The 19,611-nt window shown below is 39.1% G+C and overlaps 4 protein-coding genes across 8 annotated transcripts in view; 1 reads left to right on the plus strand and 3 right to left on the minus strand.

The window, feature by feature from the left end:
- Nucleotides 1–900: 900 nt before the first annotated feature.
- Nucleotides 901–12,154, plus strand: LOC107046192. 2 transcript variants are annotated; one of them, XM_015268737.2, is made up of 11 exons: nucleotides 901–1,071; nucleotides 1,146–1,963; nucleotides 2,119–2,291; nucleotides 2,379–2,518; nucleotides 4,416–4,640; nucleotides 4,859–8,431; nucleotides 8,647–8,754; nucleotides 8,849–8,959; nucleotides 9,371–9,475; nucleotides 9,916–10,122; nucleotides 10,196–12,154. In XM_015268737.2, the coding sequence occupies exons 1-11, from the start codon at nucleotides 919–921 to the stop codon at nucleotides 10,370–10,372; spliced, it is 5,790 nt and encodes a 1,929-aa protein (XP_015124223.1). In that variant the 5' UTR covers nucleotides 901–918; the 3' UTR covers nucleotides 10,373–12,154. The 2 variants fall into 2 exon arrangements, with proteins under 2 accessions (XP_015124223.1, XP_015124224.1); XM_015268738.2 differs by lacking the exon at nucleotides 9,371–9,475.
- Nucleotides 11,995–13,728, minus strand: LOC107046198 (protein phosphatase 1 regulatory subunit 42). Its single transcript, XM_015268748.2, has 6 exons — nucleotides 13,588–13,728; nucleotides 13,215–13,520; nucleotides 12,918–13,152; nucleotides 12,716–12,838; nucleotides 12,501–12,641; nucleotides 11,995–12,340 (listed from the first exon to the last, which is right to left on the minus strand). The coding sequence occupies exons 1-6, from the start codon at nucleotides 13,726–13,728 to the stop codon at nucleotides 12,192–12,194; spliced, it is 1,095 nt and encodes a 364-aa protein (XP_015124234.1). The 3' UTR covers nucleotides 11,995–12,191.
- A 162-nt stretch (nucleotides 13,729–13,890) lies between these two features.
- On the minus strand, nucleotides 13,891–18,327 carry LOC107046194 (extracellular signal-regulated kinase 2). 4 transcript variants are annotated; one of them, XM_015268743.1, is made up of 11 exons: nucleotides 18,088–18,327; nucleotides 17,108–17,327; nucleotides 16,904–17,034; nucleotides 16,672–16,847; nucleotides 16,469–16,608; nucleotides 16,092–16,284; nucleotides 15,647–15,787; nucleotides 15,385–15,569; nucleotides 15,151–15,311; nucleotides 15,040–15,066; nucleotides 14,774–14,848 (listed from the first exon to the last, which is right to left on the minus strand). In XM_015268743.1, exons 1-10 carry the CDS (start codon nucleotides 18,175–18,177, stop codon nucleotides 15,040–15,042), a joined length of 1,464 nt encoding a protein of 487 aa, XP_015124229.1. In that variant the 5' UTR covers nucleotides 18,178–18,327; the 3' UTR covers nucleotides 14,774–14,848. The 4 variants fall into 4 exon arrangements, with proteins under 4 accessions (XP_015124227.1, XP_015124226.1, XP_015124229.1 ...); XM_015268741.1 differs by lacking the exon at nucleotides 15,040–15,066 and having other exon boundaries at nucleotides 13,891–14,848; nucleotides 15,385–15,545; XM_015268740.1 differs by lacking the exon at nucleotides 15,040–15,066 and having other exon boundaries at nucleotides 13,891–14,848.
- Nucleotides 18,328–18,811: 484 nt separating this feature from the next.
- LOC107046200 (death-associated protein 1) overlaps nucleotides 18,812–19,611 on the minus strand; it is a 2,080-nt gene continuing 1,280 nt past the window's right edge. Inside the window, exon 3 of the mRNA XM_015268750.2 lies at nucleotides 18,812–19,456. Coding sequence (XP_015124236.1) covers nucleotides 19,297–19,456 — 160 coding nt within the window. The 3' untranslated portion in view covers nucleotides 18,812–19,296. The remainder of the gene's footprint in view (nucleotides 19,457–19,611) is intronic.

Consider the following 19,611-nt stretch of genomic DNA (forward strand, 5'->3'; position numbering starts at 1 on the left):
ATTTTTCTGAATAATCTACGACTGTTTTTGAAGCTCTCAATGGTTTGTACTTGGTCTCATTATCATGTACAGTAAATTGTTCCGTTTGTACTGCAATGGGAGTGGAAGTACGGAAGATGAGACGTACCCACATCAAAACTTTACGAACTACATATGGAATCCATTACGATGATTTTACGGTTGATAAAAATGGAATCAGGGGATTTGATTAGAATAATAATAATAATAATAATCATAATGAATAATTTTCGTTTGTACAAACGAGTACTAACGATTTAGAAGCTATCTGTATGTTTTCCTGACATCCTTCATACATTTAAGATTTTAGAAGCGGGTAAAGTATTGAGGGATTGATAAATAAAATGGAAAAATATAGTACGTACAAGTACTATCCATGCTGAATTCTTGCTCATGAAAATTTTTTCCGTACCTTCATTTCCGACGCTGCACGATTTTTTCGGCACCCCTTACGTCTAGGGATGCGGTGTACAAACGAAAATGAATGTGGTACGTTCAGGTACTCACTGAGTACAATCGATATTATAAGAAAAAAAATCTATTTATCAAACTTCGACTCTAAGTTCACACAGCTCTCGCATCAGTCGTGGCATCTCAATGATTTTTCCTTGATTTTAAATCCGATAGTGTAGCGGTGGCGATTCATGTTTCTAAAGGAAGTGGAATTATTTGAAATATAAGTATCAAGAGTGGTGTCTTAGTCTGGTAAAAGATGTCTCTTGGGTTATTCAGTTCGTTCACCTATGTACACATACAGATTGTTGAAACGGACCATAACAAGACACCTGCAGACGCCCCGGGGGCTGTCTGCAATCTCCCTCAGCAGATATAGTTGACGCATTTAGAGTTGAGATTGATATATCTGTTCTCCTTCTCAGAACATAAACCGAAAAAAAAAAAATGCCGGAGGAGCGAAAATCGAGCGCCAGTCCGGCTGACATAATGGCCGAAAATGGTACAAATTCACCGAGCAAAAGTCCTGTTAATAAGGGTAAACTGGCACTTTCAAAGATCACTCTGCTGGACGGCACGGTCAAAGACTTTTACACCGACGTGAGTTGATTGAATTGCGTTTGGCGAATTCATTTGTCCAATGAACATTACACTAACGAATGCATTGATTACAGAGAAAAGCGAAGGGCCAAGAGCTCCTCGACCAAATATGCCAGAGTATGAATCTCCTCGAAAAAGATTACTTCGGTCTTGTCTATGAAGACAAACATGACCCTAGAAATTGGTTGGATCTCGACAGGAGAATTGGAAAATTCCTCAAAAATGAGCCCTGGAGTTTGAATTTTGAGGTGAAATTCTATCCTCCAGATCCCTCACAACTGCAAGAGGATATAACTCGTTACCAGCTGTGTCTTCAAATTCGTAATGATATAATTACCGGCCGCCTACCATGTTCATTCGTTACACATGCACTTTTGGGCTCATATTTAGTTCAATCGGAAGTGGGTGATTACGATCCGAAGGAGCACGGTGATACCGGCGTTGACGATAATGACAGTAATTACATTCCCACATACCTGAAGGATTTCAAATTCGCTCCTAATCAGACGCCCGAGCTGTTCAGGAAAGTTATGGAACTGCATAAGTCTCATAGAGGTCAAACGCCCGCTGAAGCGGAGCTTCATTACCTCGAGAATGCTAAGAAATTAGCGATGTATGGAGTTGATCTTCATCCCGCTAAAGACTCTGAAGGGGTCGACATTATGCTAGGTGTTTGTTCTTCCGGTTTACTCGTTCACAGGGATAGATTGAGAATTAATCGTTTTGCATGGCCTAAAATACTCAAAATTTCGTACAAGAGGCACAATTTTTACATTAAAATCAGACCTGGTGAGTTCGAGCAGTACGAATCGACCATTGGTTTCAAATTGGCCAATCATAGAGCAGCTAAGAAATTGTGGAAGGTGTCTGTGGAGCATCACACATTCTTCCGGTAAATATGAATTCATTATTTTTCAAAGTATGCAAATGCCGGATCAATCCAATAGAATTAATCGTCGAAAATTCAATTCTCAGCTGCATAAACACTTCTATTCACTCAATTAAATTTCATGAATTATACTTGGAGGGGCAATTGATTATTTTCAGATTGATGAGCCCAGATCCAGTTAAGAAAGTAGGACTTTTGCCACACCTAGGCTCACGCTTCCGATACTCTGGACGAACACATTACGAAACGAGAAAAATACCTATTGAGCGACAACCACCTCAATTCGAACGATCACTCAGTGGGCGACGCATAACATCTCGCAGCATGGACGGTAATTTTTCGGCCAAAACTGAAATACTGAAATTTGTGGTCAATAATCAGACAATTTCCACAAACTATTTTCCCAATATTGTTGTAGCCTTAGGTGGAACCAGGCCTGTCGAATCGTACGGCTCTGAACCGAGTAAGCGTCACACCATGAGTTACGAACCTGAAATAATTCCCGACATGGAGCACATCGATCAACGGCCTAGCCCCATCAAAAACAAAAAAGACAAGGTGAGCAGAAATTTCCCGTTCACTCTCGAAACCCAAGAGTTAGGATAGCGCTAGATTAAATTTAGTTCCAACCATTAATTAATAGCGATAAATGAGAAATGATTTTCGCCATTCAAAGAATTGATTGAAATATTTCCAAAGTAATATCGAATGCGGTCTACGCTTTCAAAAGTGAAAAATTATTGAAGAATGGCTTGGGAGTACCACAGCAGGTCACATTAATTAATTAATTGTACCGTTGGTGTACGTCGCATGTCACAGTAGGTGCATTTCATGTTGACGAGAATTTTCATGATTCTTTATGTTCAAATATAAACTGTCATTGAAAAATCATCACAGAATTCATCAGTCGCACATTATCGAGACTCTCCACAGTCGTGAAATAATAATTTTGGGGATTAATCTGTTGTCACAATCAGTAACAATATTTCACTCATAATAATTAACTGACACGTAACTAACACCGATAGCTCACTCGAAAAACAAGCGTTGGAACAACCTCGGCAAGCAGTGCCAGTAGCCTGGAGGGTGAATATGACGCGGAGCGTGCCGAAAAGGTATTGAATCATCATTCATTTGCCCTCCCAAAAAGCAAATCTAATCATCTAACTGGGCATTATTGACATTCAGTACTACTATCGACAATATTCTCAGATGCATGCCTATCAATCATGCTATTCTTGCCATCATCCTTTCCTCTCTTTCCCCAGCTATTCCATTATTTCGCTGAATTTAAGGGTTTTATTCTGTGGAAAAAAAATGATGACATTGATTCAAAATTTCTACAGGACTGTTTTCTATCCATGTTTTTATCTATAATTGTAACCCCCCCTTCCCCCTCTCTCTCTCTGGTTAATAACTTGAAGAGGAAAGATGGAAAAATTCATAGATAATCCGACTGTGATTACAAACGTCCTATATGAATTGCAGATGAATGTCATCAATTACTTTTTTTGAACGGAACACTTTAATTGGAATTGCGGTTCATCACATTGAAATCATAGCATATGATACTCAATTTATCTACGTGTGTAGAGTTAATTCACTAAATCAGTAGCGAAGCGGTAAACCGGGTTAAGTCGATTTTGACTATTGGCCAGTTTTTTACGAATATCTCGGAATCTAAAAGAGATAGAAAAATTTTTGTCATGACCTTTTTATAGCTCTTAAATGATTCTACAAAAAAGGTCATAAGAAAAATTTTGCTATCTCTCTTAGGTTTTGAGATATTCATCAAAAACGGATCAAAAGTCAAAATCGACTTAACCCGGTTTACCGCTTCACTACTGAAATCCTTTGTGTGATATAAAAAAAAGGCAGTGACTATTCACACGCCTGCGTGAATCCCTCCGGTACACTCCGTACACTCCGCATCAACCCCTCCACTCACTCTCGCGTGAATCACTCCGAACACAAAATACTCTGCGTGAATTACTCCACTCACTCTTGCGTGAAGTACTCAAACTACATTACCTGGTTCCCTGCGGGTCTCACTCACTGCACTATCTACATGCCCACTCAGAAAATCCCATGGAGTGTATGGAGTGTACGGAGTGTACCGGAGGTATTCACGCAGGAGTGTGAATAGCCACTGCCTAAAAAAACCGTATCAAAAGTATTGATAATTCCGGCACCATTATTGGGAGCGCAGACCGTTGATATTGAGGCATGCAACGCACGCTAATCGTGTGTAAAGTCAATGTTTTCTCTTCAACTACACGCTTTCTGCGAAAGTCAATTCTTTGTAAATATAGAAAACTGAAAATTGTATTGATAAGAGATCTAAGTAGTACGAGCTTGAGCTTAGTAATGTCAGCAGTTTTTAGTACCCTGTCGCGTGCATGGAGCGCTTTTATGATTTTCTTTTCTTCTTTTTTTGTTCTTTATTCCATTGTAGAAACCAATTGGTGGTATTGCTGTATTGCCACCCAGTGGGCACACGAAAAAGAACAAGAACAAGCAAAACGAGAATGAGAAGGAGAATCACAATGACCTTAACACTTCTGATTTGATAAACGATGGTACGTCTGTCGATGAAAAATCATTGAGTAATAAGAAGAGTACGAAAAAAGATAAGGAGAGTCCGGGGAAACGTGACGGGGATAAAAAGGAGAAGATCAAGGTGAGCAATGATTTGATATTTCGTAGAAATTCCAACTTGATTCTATTATGCTTGAGTGAAAACCTCTATCATTCGTTGAACCCAAGACTTGTATCTGATTGCGAATGTAGGTTGACAATTCCGTATTCTCCATGAATGAAACTCCTCCCAGTAGTCATCCATAATGATAATACCTAGATGTAGCATGTACTGCACGTGTGTTTTATTTATGCTGAAAGATTCCTGTCGGTGGTTTTCTCTTTGGAAAACGTGACAAGGAGCCAAAGGACAAGAAGCAGAAGAAAACCAAGGAACTGGACGATTCTATCGACCCGAGTGACGAGTCAAATTTGTCAGTGTCATCACGACAACCTCAACCTGTTGAACCAATGCAGACATCCCCCGAGTCTCCGACTCTACCTGGTTACACAAAGCCATATAATTACGTGGAGAATGAAGCAGCACCGACGAAAAAGCCTTACACACCTCACGGTTTCACGTACGAGGACCGCTCCACATCACCTTCAGGAACGAGAGAGCCCCAGTCTCCAACGTCTGCCAGCAAGAAGGCAACGGGACTTGCGTTTAATTACGCTCCAGGTGAGGCGCAGAAAGTCGCTGAATCCGCTGAGAAGCGAAAAACTAAAGAAGCCATTGGAAACAAAACCCCCCCACCGCTTCCTACAACTCTACCTGGCTTGAAAACTCCGGGAATTAACTACGTTGAATCAGCTGGTTTGAAAGAGCAGCAGAAAACAGTACCTCAACTGGACCCCAGTCAGAAAGCCTCGGCAGCGCTGATCGCCAGTGAACAGCAAGGGGACATTGCAGCCTCCAAGCCCGGCGTCATCATCCCATCGACTGTAGAAAAACAGCCGCAGCACTGGGTGTTGCCACTCCCCGAGGGAACAGTGATAATTGGTGGAATAATTTATGCAACAGCAAAGGCAAAGCCACACGATCAAAATTCATTAGGTCCTGATGGAAACAAAATAGTAGATGGTAAAGTTTGTGGTAAGGATGGAAAACCACTGAAAAAGGGTGACTTTGGACCTCAGGGTATTCACATCGCGAATGGCCTAGTAGTGGGAAAAGACGGAAAGCCCCTTAATCAACCTGGTATCGGTACAAACTACGATTCAATTGAGAATGGAGTAATCTGCGGACCGAATCATCGACCCCTCAATCAAAGCTCCTTGGGGCCCGAATATTGTCTGATAAAGGAGGGAAAAATAGTGGGTAAAAATGGAAAACCAATTACACTCGATAAACTCGGAGCCGATGGCAGTTGCATTAAGGACGGCCTCATATTTTCCAATAGCGATAAGCCACTGACTCAGGGCTCATACGGTGCAGAGGGCTATTACATTGTTGGTGGCATTGTATGCGCCCACAATGGCAAATCAATCAATCAAATGGCACTTTTGCCGGATGCGACATACATCTCTAATGGTTTGATCTATGGGCGCGACGGTAAACTACTCTCCAGCGGTGATATTGGACACGATGGTAATTACATAACTGAGGGAAAGGTTTACGCTAAAGATGGTAAACCAGTGAAGAACGAGGTCTTCAGTTCAGACAGTTCATTCGTGAAGGAAGGTGTTGTCTACAATAAAGAGGGAAAACTCTTGAATCAGGGATCTCTGCTGCCCAACGGTGCCCACCTCAAGGACGGAAAAGTCGTCGGTATCGATGGCAAAAACATCAAACACGCGTACTACCAGAGCGATGGTAGCTTCGTCAAAGACGGAATTATTTACGGAAAAGACGGCAGACCCCTCAATCGAATTCCACTAATTGCCGAGGGTAGTTATGTAAAAGAGGGAATTATTCATGATAGAAATGGAAAGCCTCTCAACCAGAATCTCTTCAAGCCCGACAGCATTATCATCCGCGAGGGAGTCATTTGTGATGCTGGGGGTAGACCCCTGGCCCAAGGATTCCTCGGGGATAATTTAATTATCAAGGATGGAGTTGTACTGGGGAGGGACGGTAAACCCCTGAAACAAGAGTCTTTCGGCTCCAACGGAAGTTCCATTAAGAAGGGCGTTGTCTTTGCGAAGAACGGAAAGCCCCTGAATCAGGATTGTCTTGTGCCGGATGGGGCATCTATCAGAGACGGAAAAGTGTGCAATAAAGATGGTAAACCCATCAAGTCATGTTTCTTCAAGTCCGATGGTAGTTTTGTAAAAGACGGTCAGATCTACGGTAAAGATGGAAAACCATTGAATCTGAGCTCTTCTCTGCCAGCTGACTGTTATATTCAAAACGGAGTAGTGTTCGATCATACAGGAAAACCCCTGACAAGTAGTATCTTCGGTGCTGATGGCTCTTATGTATCCGCTGGTCTCATTCACGACAAAGGTGGAAATATCGTGAAGGAAGGAGTCTTCGGACCGGATGGCAATAAAATCAAGGATGGCTTGGTAATTGGAAGAGATGGCAAGCCACTGACTCAAGACGACAGAGGTCCGGATAATATCGCTGTTTTGGAGGGGAAAATTGTTGATGTCAGTGGAGCACCGAAGAACCTGGCATCTCTTGTCCCAGATGGCTGTTACATTCGCGATGGTGTTGTTTATGACACTAATGAGAAACCTCTGAAGCAGGGGGCATTCAGGCCGGATGGAGCATACATCCGAGACGGATTAATTTACAACTGGGGTGGATCCCTCTTGAATGCTGGTAGCCAACTGCCAGAAGATTTTTATGTTCAGCAAGGCAGGATTTATGGTAAAGACGATAAACCTCTTAATCACAGCTCTTTCGGAACTGATGGATCCTTCATACAGAATGGTTTTGTCTATGACAAAGATATGAAACCACTGGACCATGGAATCTTTGGTAACGAGGGTGGATATATTCAGGATGGCGCAGTTTATGCTGCAGATGGAAAACCTCTAAATAAAAAACAGACGACGACGATCACCATCAGTCTCGTACGCTATGGATTAATGTGTGGAGATGACGGAAAACCCATTGTATCCGCACCATTCGACAATTGCGGAAATACCATTAAAAATGGACGGATATACGACAAAAATGGAAAACCTTTGAATCTAGAGTCACTGGGTTCTTCTGGTCAGTCCATCAAGAATGGCCTCATCGTCGGCCCCAACAGTAAGCCAGTGACGCAAGGACCATTAAAACCAGAAACTAGTTTTGTTAAGAATGGAAGAGTGTATTCAGCAGATGATCAGCCCCTAACGCAAGAGGCTTTCGGTCCTGAAGGTCTCAAGGTCAAGGAGGGTGTTATCGTTGACAAGACTGGCAGGCCTATCAAGCAGGCACCTTTCGACAGTGAGGGGAATTACGTGAAAGATGGGCTCGTTTATAACATCGCTGGAAAACCACTCGAAAAGCGTTACACGACGACAACGATTACAATTGTCAAGAGAGGGCTTGTTTATAATAACAGTGGAAAACCGGTGGAACACGGAGTGTTCGGGGATGATGGAAGTTACATCAAGGATGGAAAAGTCTATGGCACGAATAATAAACCGTTGAATCAGGAGATCTATGGGGAAGATGGTGGATATATCAGGGAAGGGATCATCTACACGAAGTCTGGTCAACCGTTGGAACGGGAGCCGTCGCCTGTCGAGACTGCAACGACCCCCAAAATTTCGGCTCTCTCGAAAATTAAGAAGACTCTTGTACCTGCTAGCACTCCAACCATAGTCAAAACTACAACCAAACAGTCTGTTGTCAAGGACCAAGAGGGATTGACGCAGAATATAGAGGAGAAGATTGAGGACCTCACACCTGGCGGAACTGGACAAGTCACGGTGAACACGCAAGTCAATAAGGTAAATTTCTTTATTGACACGTGCTTTTCCCAATAGATAATTGATCATAAAAAAAAAAATATGGATGTTGATTTTCCATATAATTAATTCTATGAGTACTGTACTCTATAAGAATTCTTGAACAAGAATTTTTGTAGAAAAATCTATTGACTGTTGAGATAGTTCTTAGTTATATTTTTGATGCATTAGTCCAATAGTAGTTGTTGTGTATGTAGGCAGATGCACAAGATGATGGTAGAGCTCCGTACATGACTGCTACGGCCGTAACAACTCGAACAGCAACTATGCATGAGGATCTTGAGAAAAATCAAAAGACAAGTCAGGTTTGTATCACTCCCATTGTAAACTATTTTCCTCCATCAATGAAATCGTTTTTATTTTATGAGTTATTTTTTCAATGGCAATGTCACACGACAGGTTGAGGAAAAGACAGTAGCACATACGACAGCTACAAGTGCCACCAGACAGGAGCAACGTGTTGTCACCCAGGAAGTTAAGACCACGAGTCACGTACTCACCGGAGAACAGGTAAAATTAAGAAAAAAAATTAAGCTGTTCAGGGTGAAGTTGCAAATCTTCACTCATTATTTATAATACGTGGGTAGAATGCACATTAGAAAAATGCTATCATAACTCTGCCGCATATCAGTCCACAATTCGTATATTGTGGACACATTGCAATGAGTTTAACAATTTAAATTTGCTAATTAAAGTCATAACAATCATGAATATTCACACATTTCATAGTCAAGTCATACTTTGGTCTAAAATTACAATATTTTTATGTTATTTTATTTATTTATTTTTTTTTTTTTTGAGAATTTGTTATCATTATCAGAGCACAATCATTGGTTTTAATGAATATTGATGTCATATAATTTTACATCATCGATAATAATGAATTTTGACGGCTTTGGCTAACACGTTGCATGGCGTTAGCTGTTCACACGACGTCTAAGTACATCGAGTTCGAGCAGCGGTGATTCAGGTACACCAATTGACCTTGACGACGATCAGCAGGCTTTCTACAATCAGTATTATCAGGTAATCCATCGAAACGCCCATCAAATTTTTAGCAATCGTTGTCATGTGCAAAGCGAAGGGTTTAGGTATACAGTTGGTGGTGGATGACGATGATGTTTATCTCGTTAATAATATTACGATTATAAAGGTAAATCGAAGATTCAACGCTGTTAATGCTCCCGTTCGCATGCAGTGTCAGACGTGAATATTATTTTTTCACCATATCAAATTCCTCTGTAATATATGAAAATGCATGCAGAACAATTTTCGTGTATTATTATTACTGCTATCGTAAGACAAAGATGAACCGTAAAGCTTAAAGAATTTCTTCCCCAATTGAGTGTCAATGATACACGTACAATCCGAGAGTTTACTTAATTCAGATGAAAAATTTGACAAGACAGACCAATAAAAGTTGCATTGAAATGCTTCATTAATTTTGTCGAATTATGAATTCTCAGGGAGACGCAGGTACTGTGGCAACAGAGACCCAGATATTCTCAGGTCAGCCAGCGAGCAATGTAACAGCGACAAGTACAGTGCCTCTCGTTGCCACCGAAACGAGAAAAGTTGCACTGGAGAATGACGATGGTAGCTACACTGTTAGCGGTGAAATAGTGAGTTCTCAAACGATTTCAAGCAAAACCAGGACCGTCGAAACAATTACGGTGAGCATTGCTTGAAAACATCATGTGAATGCAATTGGATTGTGACGTGAATTCATTTTGTATATTCTCACAGTATAAAACGGAAAAAGATGGTGTAGTTGAGACGAGAATGGAGCAGAAGATAACAATACAATCGGATGGAGACACAGCCGATCACGATCTCGCACTGGAGCAGGCTATTCTGGAGGCAACCAATATGAATCCAGACATGACTGTGGAGAAGATAGAAATTCAAAAGACATCACAATAATAGGTTTTAAAACGAATCGTTGTACTGAGTTCTGAAAGAAGCCCTGTCTACAAGGTAAACTCATTCCCTCAATTTCAAAATTATCTCAAATTAAATTCGCTGATGAACGAAGAATTCGTAAAATCGACAGGGTGATTTTTAGAGTTTATAACAGTGTAATAATAATTATGATAAAGGATGAACAAGAAAAATCGGCTGAGACAGCGGTATGAGTGCCAATTGCACAAATATAGAAGACTGTCCTCATCCGATACGCCGATCGCATCGATATTTCAAATTGAAATGTGTGATAGAATTATCTTCGACACAATTGACGGCTTCTGTTTGTTATGACGTTTCATTTCTGATAGTTTAGTGAAGATTAAACTTGGTGCAACAAATCAATTCAATGCATACAACGCAATAATGCGCTTCAATTAAATGGAGAAAATGAAGAATGTTGCTTCACTGCGATAATCCTCTGTATAGTATGATTTTAACGTTTGGTATTAGGTTCTTTTTCACTAGCGGATACCATTGGACATGAATATATAAAATTATAAATGAATATATTATATTATATTGAATACAGGAGAAAGAGAAAGAGTTAGAGGTGTCCGGAGTATGGATAAATATATAAATAGTTTGAAAGGCCAAAATCATCGCGTTTTCCTTGGACATGAGCAGGGGGTACTTCATCAAATGTCGTATGTACTGAGGAATCATTGGAATAACTTTCCAAAATTCAATGAAAAAACACCATTGAGATTGTATGGGTAGTACTACATACATCAGTTGAAACGTGTAGGTTTTGTCAATTCAAGCATTACATATTAATAATTTAATAACGATTAATTATAGATTATATTACCAAGAGCAGATTTGCATTGGTCAGCGTATATGTCTAAATCTAGCTGTAGCTTCTGTAGTCATAGGGAGTATGTGGGCGTATGAGGATGTACAATTTTTGTTTCTTATTCTCTCTAAATTATCCCTCCAACATTGTTTTTCATTAACTAATAAATATGTATTAATTTTATACATAATTTTTTCATTCGGCAGCAACTTTGTTTCCTTTTTATTCAGATGAGATATTGCACAACCATTGATCGAGAAATTTAATAATTTATTAATGGATTATCAACACTTGGAATGTGTCTGTGCCACCGCACATAATAGAAAAACAAATAAAATGCGAATATGCGAATCCATACGTTCGATCAAGTCGTTTATTTTTCTACTTTTGCATACTTATAATACGCTCGATGTATGGAATACTTTTGTTTCATAGCGAATAATTTATTAGAATTTGTGATCGAAATTTTTTAATTCGTGCACACACACGTTTGCATCGTTTCTAACATTCCACGCTTATAGTAATCAACTTTGTGCATTATATTCGTAATTGTATCATCTTATTTTTTAAAAATGCAAAAACCAGACGTTTGCATCGGAATTTTAAGAATAACTATTCTCATCATTTTTATCATTTGCATTTTAGCAATTTTTAACCCATTATCAAACAGTGGTACAACAACGGTATTATCGATAATCCAAAATTGAAGGGTAATTAAATTCAAGAAGGATGCATTAATTATTAACTATATAAATATGAGCACGCTGATTGTAATTGTCAAAATAAGAAAGAGAATTAAACACCATTTGTGAATTTTTATATTGAGTTATTGAATCTTTTGTTATGATGGTATGTATTGATTATATCAGAGTGGAACAACGGGCTAATGATAAGATGTGTTCAAGATAATTTTTCCCAGCAGCATAATAATATATTATACCAAAATACATTTGAGAATTCATTTTATTACGGGTAGAACAAGTTTCATTTTCTCCGCACTGGTGGCACTGGTGGTAATCCTGTGCTGTCGATGATTTTCGAAGTCCTTCGAGGTTGTTCTCTTGTCCTCGATGTTGCTTTCCACAGTGGACGGGGGGTCAGGTGATTATTTCTCTTTCCATGAATTGCTGGTACTAGATCGGGATTAAAACTCATTAAATATATGATTCTACAAGAAACAATAAAAACAAGAAAAAAGTTTTGGTTTTCAAGGACATGTCACTGATTTTTTGCGAATTCACAATTTTGAAATTCAAAACTTTTTTTTTCTCAATAATCAAATAATAGAATTACTGCATTTCCAAGGAGGGAATAGTTGTGATTCCGTCTCTCCGCAAACTGTTGAAGTGCTTATCGATAATTTTGGTCCAGGTTGCTGTTGCAGAATAGCTCGCGATACCGATCTTTTAAATGCCGGAGGTAGATTCAAAGACGCTGAAATGATTGAAATGACAAAAATATATTCACGGATAAAAATAATTGGGAATACGTAAGAATACTAAGAATACTTGTTATGTCATCGCTGAGGGACAGCTTTGGTCCACATTTCTCGTGCTTCAGTTGCATCGCCTCTTTGAATTTGCTCAAGAACCGTCGGGTGACATCAGTTACAATTTTCCCATCTGAATACCCTTTACGCAAGAGTTGAACAGATGAGTTAGCTTTATCCTCCGTTGTCGTGATATTGACAATAGAGCCTTGAAAAATTACCTAACGAGTTGCTATGAGCAATGAGATTCTCACGGTACCGATAGTTCTGTGTTACAGGATTCCCTTGGAGGAATAAGCGATTCAGCCAAGGCAGGGTAGCCACAGTTTCACTCAAATCTCTCATATCTTCCATCTTATTGTCTCTCGCATCCAAATATTCCAGATTCAGAAAGTGACTCAATGGTCTCAGTGAATTTAATTTATTGCTAGCTACGTTCAGTACCTTCAGATGATTCTACAGGCGAAATTCAGTGAATGAATACAAATATTATATTTTTAAATCAATTTTTAACTCACCGATAGAGTCTTCAAACTTCTCGGATCGAAAACCAAGGATTCTCCCACGGCAAGCTTTTGATTTTCGACATGCAATTCCAATAAACTATCCAACCCCTCCAAACCCTGCACAATATTGATGCCATTATGTCCTAAATATAAACTCTTCAAATTCCTCAGTCCCTGCAGATTCTCAACTTTCGTAATGTTGTTGTGTTGAAGATATAAATGTGTCAGATTGTTGGCAAAATCCAAGTTTTCTATTTTCGCGATGCAGTTGTTTTGCATGTAGATGACCCGTAAATTTTTGCAACCGGCGAAATTTCCCTGATAATTAACAATCATGAAATTGAATGTATTTAATGTGGAAACGTTGATGTAATCGTGCACTTACAATAGCCTCTATCAATTTGTCATTCATAAAAAGATGTGTGATTTTCCGTAAATGATTCTTGCAGACTCCTTTCGTCAGCGACTTTGTGGACTGCGTCCGCGCGCATTCTTTCTCGATAAATGCAGTCGTCAGCAGTACCATTATCCCAGGACAATTTTACATTCATACAAAAATCACATGAAAGCTAGTCTTGTCATTTTGTTTGGTAGCACCAGTCAATCAGACGTATTGATCAAACAAATGCGTGACTCACAGAGCTGTTTTGTTATTCATGAGCCCAAAGAATTGAGAAAAACCACTGCATCAAGTTGTATAATATTTTATTACAAGTTTTCGTGTACATGAATCGTGAATATTTCAAACAATGCACTCTCACTCATTTGTATATTAATGCAGTCGAAATGAGTTGAAGTAAATAGTTGTATAGATGCTTAAAAAATCACATTGGTGATGATCTGCAATGAACGCATGTGGCCTTTCATGATTATCAATTTTCATATCAGTAATTCCCCTAATAACACAAGATTTTTCACTCCCACTATTATTGCATTGAAATGATAAATGTCGATTTTGGCAGATCAATAATTATCAATCCTGAATAGCTGCTCTGTTCCATCATTACATCATCTACGAAGATAATCATCGTGATTACAAATGAAGATAATAATTCTACATACAAACAGAAATATATTTCCTTCCACGTATTTACACTGAATTTATAAATGACCTCAGTCTTTTGCAGTGACTAGTTTCTACAATTTCCCTTGATAACGGGATATTACCACTTGATACTTCCATTTTTGAGATCCTTGTACGCTGATGCTGTGATAATGCCATGACTCTGACTATAACTATTCAGTGTACGCATGGTCCTCTGATTCGTAACTGGTTTCTGTATGGCACTGTGCCTGAGATGACTCTTGAGCGTTTGACTACGTGTGAGCTTCAATCCCCCTATGATTGTTTCACTGTGATTTGTACGTCGAGCAACTGCTGATCTCGTCTGCATTGGCATCGTTTGATTGAGATAATTTTGAATAATTTGACTCTGTGATGAATTTCCATTCGACGCTGGACCACTTGATGCAAAATGTTTTGTTATGTTATTTGGCATCTTCGTCATTAGATAATTATCAGTGTGGCTGGTCGACGAATGTCTGGCTGGAATAATTTTTTGAGGGTTTCTATTTGCCGCCGGGGGTTTCGTTCCTCTTCTCAATTTCGGCTGACTCGGAACATTCCATCTGTGCCCTCCACCGACCTGAAATGTTTACATTACGATTACAATTGAATTCTCATTAATTTGCCAATCACTAGTCCGTGGAGGAGTGACGAAATTAATTAAGTTCACTTATGGGAATTAATTTCCGCGAGACATGTAATATTCACTATGGTGTTGCGTGCAAACAAATAATTGAATCTTTCACATTTTATCTTCAGAAATTACAGTACCTAAATATATCCCATATGGCAAGTAGCCTGCAACGATATAATTGCGATTTACACCACCACTATTGCACAGAAATCATTTGATACGAGACTTTGGATTGTCGATTGACTCACCACAGCTGCTTGATCCGATTGAAACGATCTCTGAGATTTATTGTTCAGCTGTTGCTGCTGGGGCTGAGTGAGACATTGGCAGCTCTTAGCGTGACCCGGAGGTAAATTGCGGAAATTCCCGTTAATCAAGTTGTGGGCATACTGAGAGATGATATTCCTTCCTACTTCGAACAATGAGGAAGGGATTAAAGCATTTTTAATTTTTTTTTCGTAGTTTTTTCTTCTTTCAATTACCTTCCACCTGTGAATTTTTGAAGGAGTCGCTCTTCTCCTTGTCCTTCCGCACATCGTCACTGGACATGTGGAAGTTACTCTTCGGCAAAACCTCTCGTGGAACTGCATTACTCGTCTCTTTCCTTATGTGTTCCGACAGCCGACGGATTCTAGACTTCGACCTACCAGAAAATTTGTGTTTTATCCTACAGAACAAAAAATACTTATGGGACCACCATTCGAGAGCACTCGGCGGTTGAATCCACTATTTCTCTTTTCTCACATATTTTTGCTCTTCCGATGCTTCTCATCCATCATCGTGTAGAGCTTATTCCTGTATTCGTCAACGGAGAGTTGAACGTCGTCTCGCAGCGGAGGTATGACGCTTGCACCGCGTTCGGGCTCGTACGCGCGGTGATGGAAACTGGGGGAGAAACAGAGGATAGCTAGGATAATGGAGTTCAGTAGCGAAACTGTAAAACGGTTCAGATCGATTTTTTTTCGAAACTGACATTTTTGTGTGTGAAATGACATTTTTCTGGGCGCAAAATCGACGCTCGTAGAAAGATATAATATAGGCTAATTGAATATATTCTTCAAATATATATATAAGATTTACATAAAATATATCATTTTCAGAATATATAGTTTTCCGAATGAGCGCTTCGCTACTGAATCATTGAAATTTAATCGCTGCATGTAAAAAAAAATGTAATTGAATAACTCACTCAGCAACATACGGATGCTCCAAAGCTTCAACTGCTGTTAGCCTGTGGTTTGGATTGAATACAATGAGACTATTTATCAGATCTACCGCACTATCGGAAAAGTTCATGAACAGCTCTCGTAGACTTCGACGATGTACGTTGGGCGTTTTTTCTAGGAGATTTGTTCCGTATCCCGCGCTTACCGACGCTATATCTGGAGGATAACATCGTGATTACTATCTTCCATGGAAATGAAGGATTAATGAGGATTTTGCATGCAATTTTTTCATTGCTGGAGAAGGAAAATGAATGAAAAATTGATAAGTTCTATTTTTTATCCAATTATCACACTCGTAATTTTATTCAATGAAATAGTGCACAATAACTGATTTACTCACCCTCCGGCGTGGGTGGAGATAGAGTAGCCATGATTCGCTCGACCTGATTGATCGTCGAGGACCCGGGGAATAGTGGCTTTTCGAGGAGCATTTCACCGAGAATACAGCCCAGTGACCACATGTCAATGCCTTTTGTATACCTGACACATAAAAATGTCATATAGACGATGAAAAAATATATCGTCTGGATAAATCAGTCTCACCTTCGTGAAGCTATAAGAATTTCCGGTGCACGGTACCATCTCGTGGCAACATAGTCCGTCAACGTGGGATCGCTCCCTGTCTCACCATCACCTTCCCCAATTTGTGTCACGGATCGCGCTAAACCAAAGTCCGCAATTTTGCAGTGACACTGAGCATTCAGGAGGATATTAGATGGCTGCAAAAGAAATGAGCATTTTGGTCGTTTGTCTTTAAATAATATGAAACCGTTACCTTCAAGTCTCTATGTATAACATTCCCCGAGTGAATGTACTTCGTTGCTTTGAAGAGCTGATACATGATGTAAATTTTATGAATGTCCTTGAGGATGTTTCCTCGTTTAATGACATTATGCAGATCCGTTTCTGCAAAAAAAAATAATTCAACAAATCCATCCCAACGAATCCTCAAGTCAAATTATTCATGTTAAACTTATACCCATGAATTCGAAAACCAGGTAGATATCTCGGTCATTATTAGCCTTATGCAAGCCAATAAGTTGAATGATGTTCTCATGATTCGAAAAAGACATGAGAAACATGATCTCTCGGAATGTCCTCTGGGCGTCTGTCTGATTCCTGAAGGCATCGAAGATCTTCTTCACAGCCACAGTCTCCTTGGATCGTTTGTCCACGGCTTTCCATACGATTCCATATGCCTATCATGAATGATGGAAAAATTTAAAAATAGAGTAATCTATGCGGATGACTGCACGAATTTGAATATTTTTCAGATCGATAAAATCCATCAAATTTTATGTGTTGCAATTGAGTCACCGCCAAGACATGTAAACAACACCAGACGCTTGGTACCATTGTTTTATCTATATCTCCAGGCACGTTATTATAAAATACGAGTGCACGTTGTACGTGTGTGTATAAATGTTTCCTCCGATAGGAAGCAAATACATTTTTCATGTCCGTGGTAATCACATTTTTATTCTCTTTTGTATTATTTTTCATTTTCAAATTTTTATTCGAGGAAAAATTAATTGGAAATATTGCTGCGGTGGGGAGGATGGAGTAAAAACACTTTTGACTCTTTAGAAAAATATTCATAACTGAGCAATAGATTTATGAATTGAGATCGGTCTGGGCTCATTACAAAGGGAAGAAATTGTAATTTTCGTTGAAAAAAAAATCCATTTCACCGGCAATTCAATTTTTATATTTTTTTGAAACGTCAATGACTTGAAGGATTATGCGCGCAATATGAATCTCCAATTAAATTCGGTAATGAAACATCCGTGCGAAAAACAAGGCCAATTATTTCGTCAATTATCATCAATTATAGCCGAGCAACAATTCTCACATGAATATCACGTGGTCTTCAGTCATGCAAAGGCACCGTGAATTCAACAACCAAGTCTCTATCGACCAAAGCATGTCATAAAAATATAATGAATCCTTGGAATTTACCCCTTTTCCGAGTCGCCGAACGATATTGTAATGCTTGGTGACATGATTATCAATTTCCGCCAATTTCTCCCCATTGCTCTTCCCGGACATGGCTTCGATACTACGGAATCTGTGCTACAGCATGAATCCACGTTTTCCAGCGGCAGACTCGATGGCACTTGGATGAAAAAATTGATGAACAAAAGCGTACGAAAAATTTCAGCACGAGATAAAGAAGCGCACATTCACATTTCTCGTACACATCCGAATGGTTTGAAAGGCATAAAAAACCACCTTGCTTCCCTCAACATTTGACACATCAGTATATCGTTGTGTGTTTATGGAACTGTGAGGGTGGTTGCTTGGTGACCGTTCTCAACAACATTCAGATTATCAAGTTGTCAGGCGTCCCTCGCACTTTTTTCGTACGACAGCTAAACTATTTCAAATGCTATTGAGCGTCTCAGAAAATAATACTTTTATACCTATTTATTGAAATTTTTCTCACAACATCACGAGTCGCATTAATTATGAGTGACATTGAGAAAAGAAATAATCATTGGAAATTGTCCACCGTGAGTGGAAATAAGCATGACACCAACGTAAAATATAATATGAGAATGACGATTGGAATAAATTTTTCATATTCTCTACGTCAAGTGCACGATATCGCCGATGATGAGGCGTTCCTTTTGCACTTTTTTCGAGGGTCTGACATTTGTTGAATTAATAATAACGATAAACATACTTTTATACATATTTATTGAAATTTTTCTCACAATATCTTATAGAATAATTCCATTACCAAAATAAACTTCTTTCACTTTCCAACATTGAAACTCACTGGTTCTACCTGCAATCAAGTGATATCTATGTTCTGTGGAATAATAAAGGAAAAAAATGCTTTGTGGTCCCGAGTCGCATCAGGAAAAAAATAATAATTGGAAGTTACCCACTATGAGTGGAAATAAGTATGACACTAACGTAAAATAACATATGAGAATGACATTGCACATTCTCTCTGCACCTCAAGTATACGCTATCACCAATGATAACATGGGCTCGATGATCCAGTCTACTGAACCGTCAATTTTATACGAGTTTGTCGATGCATTTTCCTCCATTTAACTCTCAGACTCCCAAGATTTATTATCATGTTGATTTTATATAAAAAAGAAATGCTATATAAAATCGACAAAACCTCTGACAATCGTGGATCTGTAAAACTCTTTACTTTCTTGGCTGTTGGATGTGGATGGGTCTTGAAGTATGCATGGGACGATCGTCGTGAGTTGGCACTGGTTTTTCGTGAAAATGTTGCACAGCCTCTGGGGGGAAATCAGCGTTACCTCTGGAAGGCGCTCCACTGATCATCACAGTTTTTGGAGGACTGCAAGGAAACAGAGAAAATAAATGATGAAATAATTTTTCTTTTTTTCGTTTTGAAGGTATTTCTGTATTCTTCTTTTAAAATGAGACATGATTAATTCCATCATCCCATTAAGTCAGGATATATTAATTATTAGAAAAGACCTATTTCATCAT

Source organism: Diachasma alloeum, unplaced genomic scaffold (assembly GCF_001412515.2).
Source record: "Diachasma alloeum isolate Michigan unplaced genomic scaffold, Dall2.0 Dall_scaffold_01228, whole genome shotgun sequence".
In the NCBI taxonomy this organism is placed as follows: Eukaryota; Metazoa; Arthropoda; class Insecta; order Hymenoptera; family Braconidae; genus Diachasma; species Diachasma alloeum.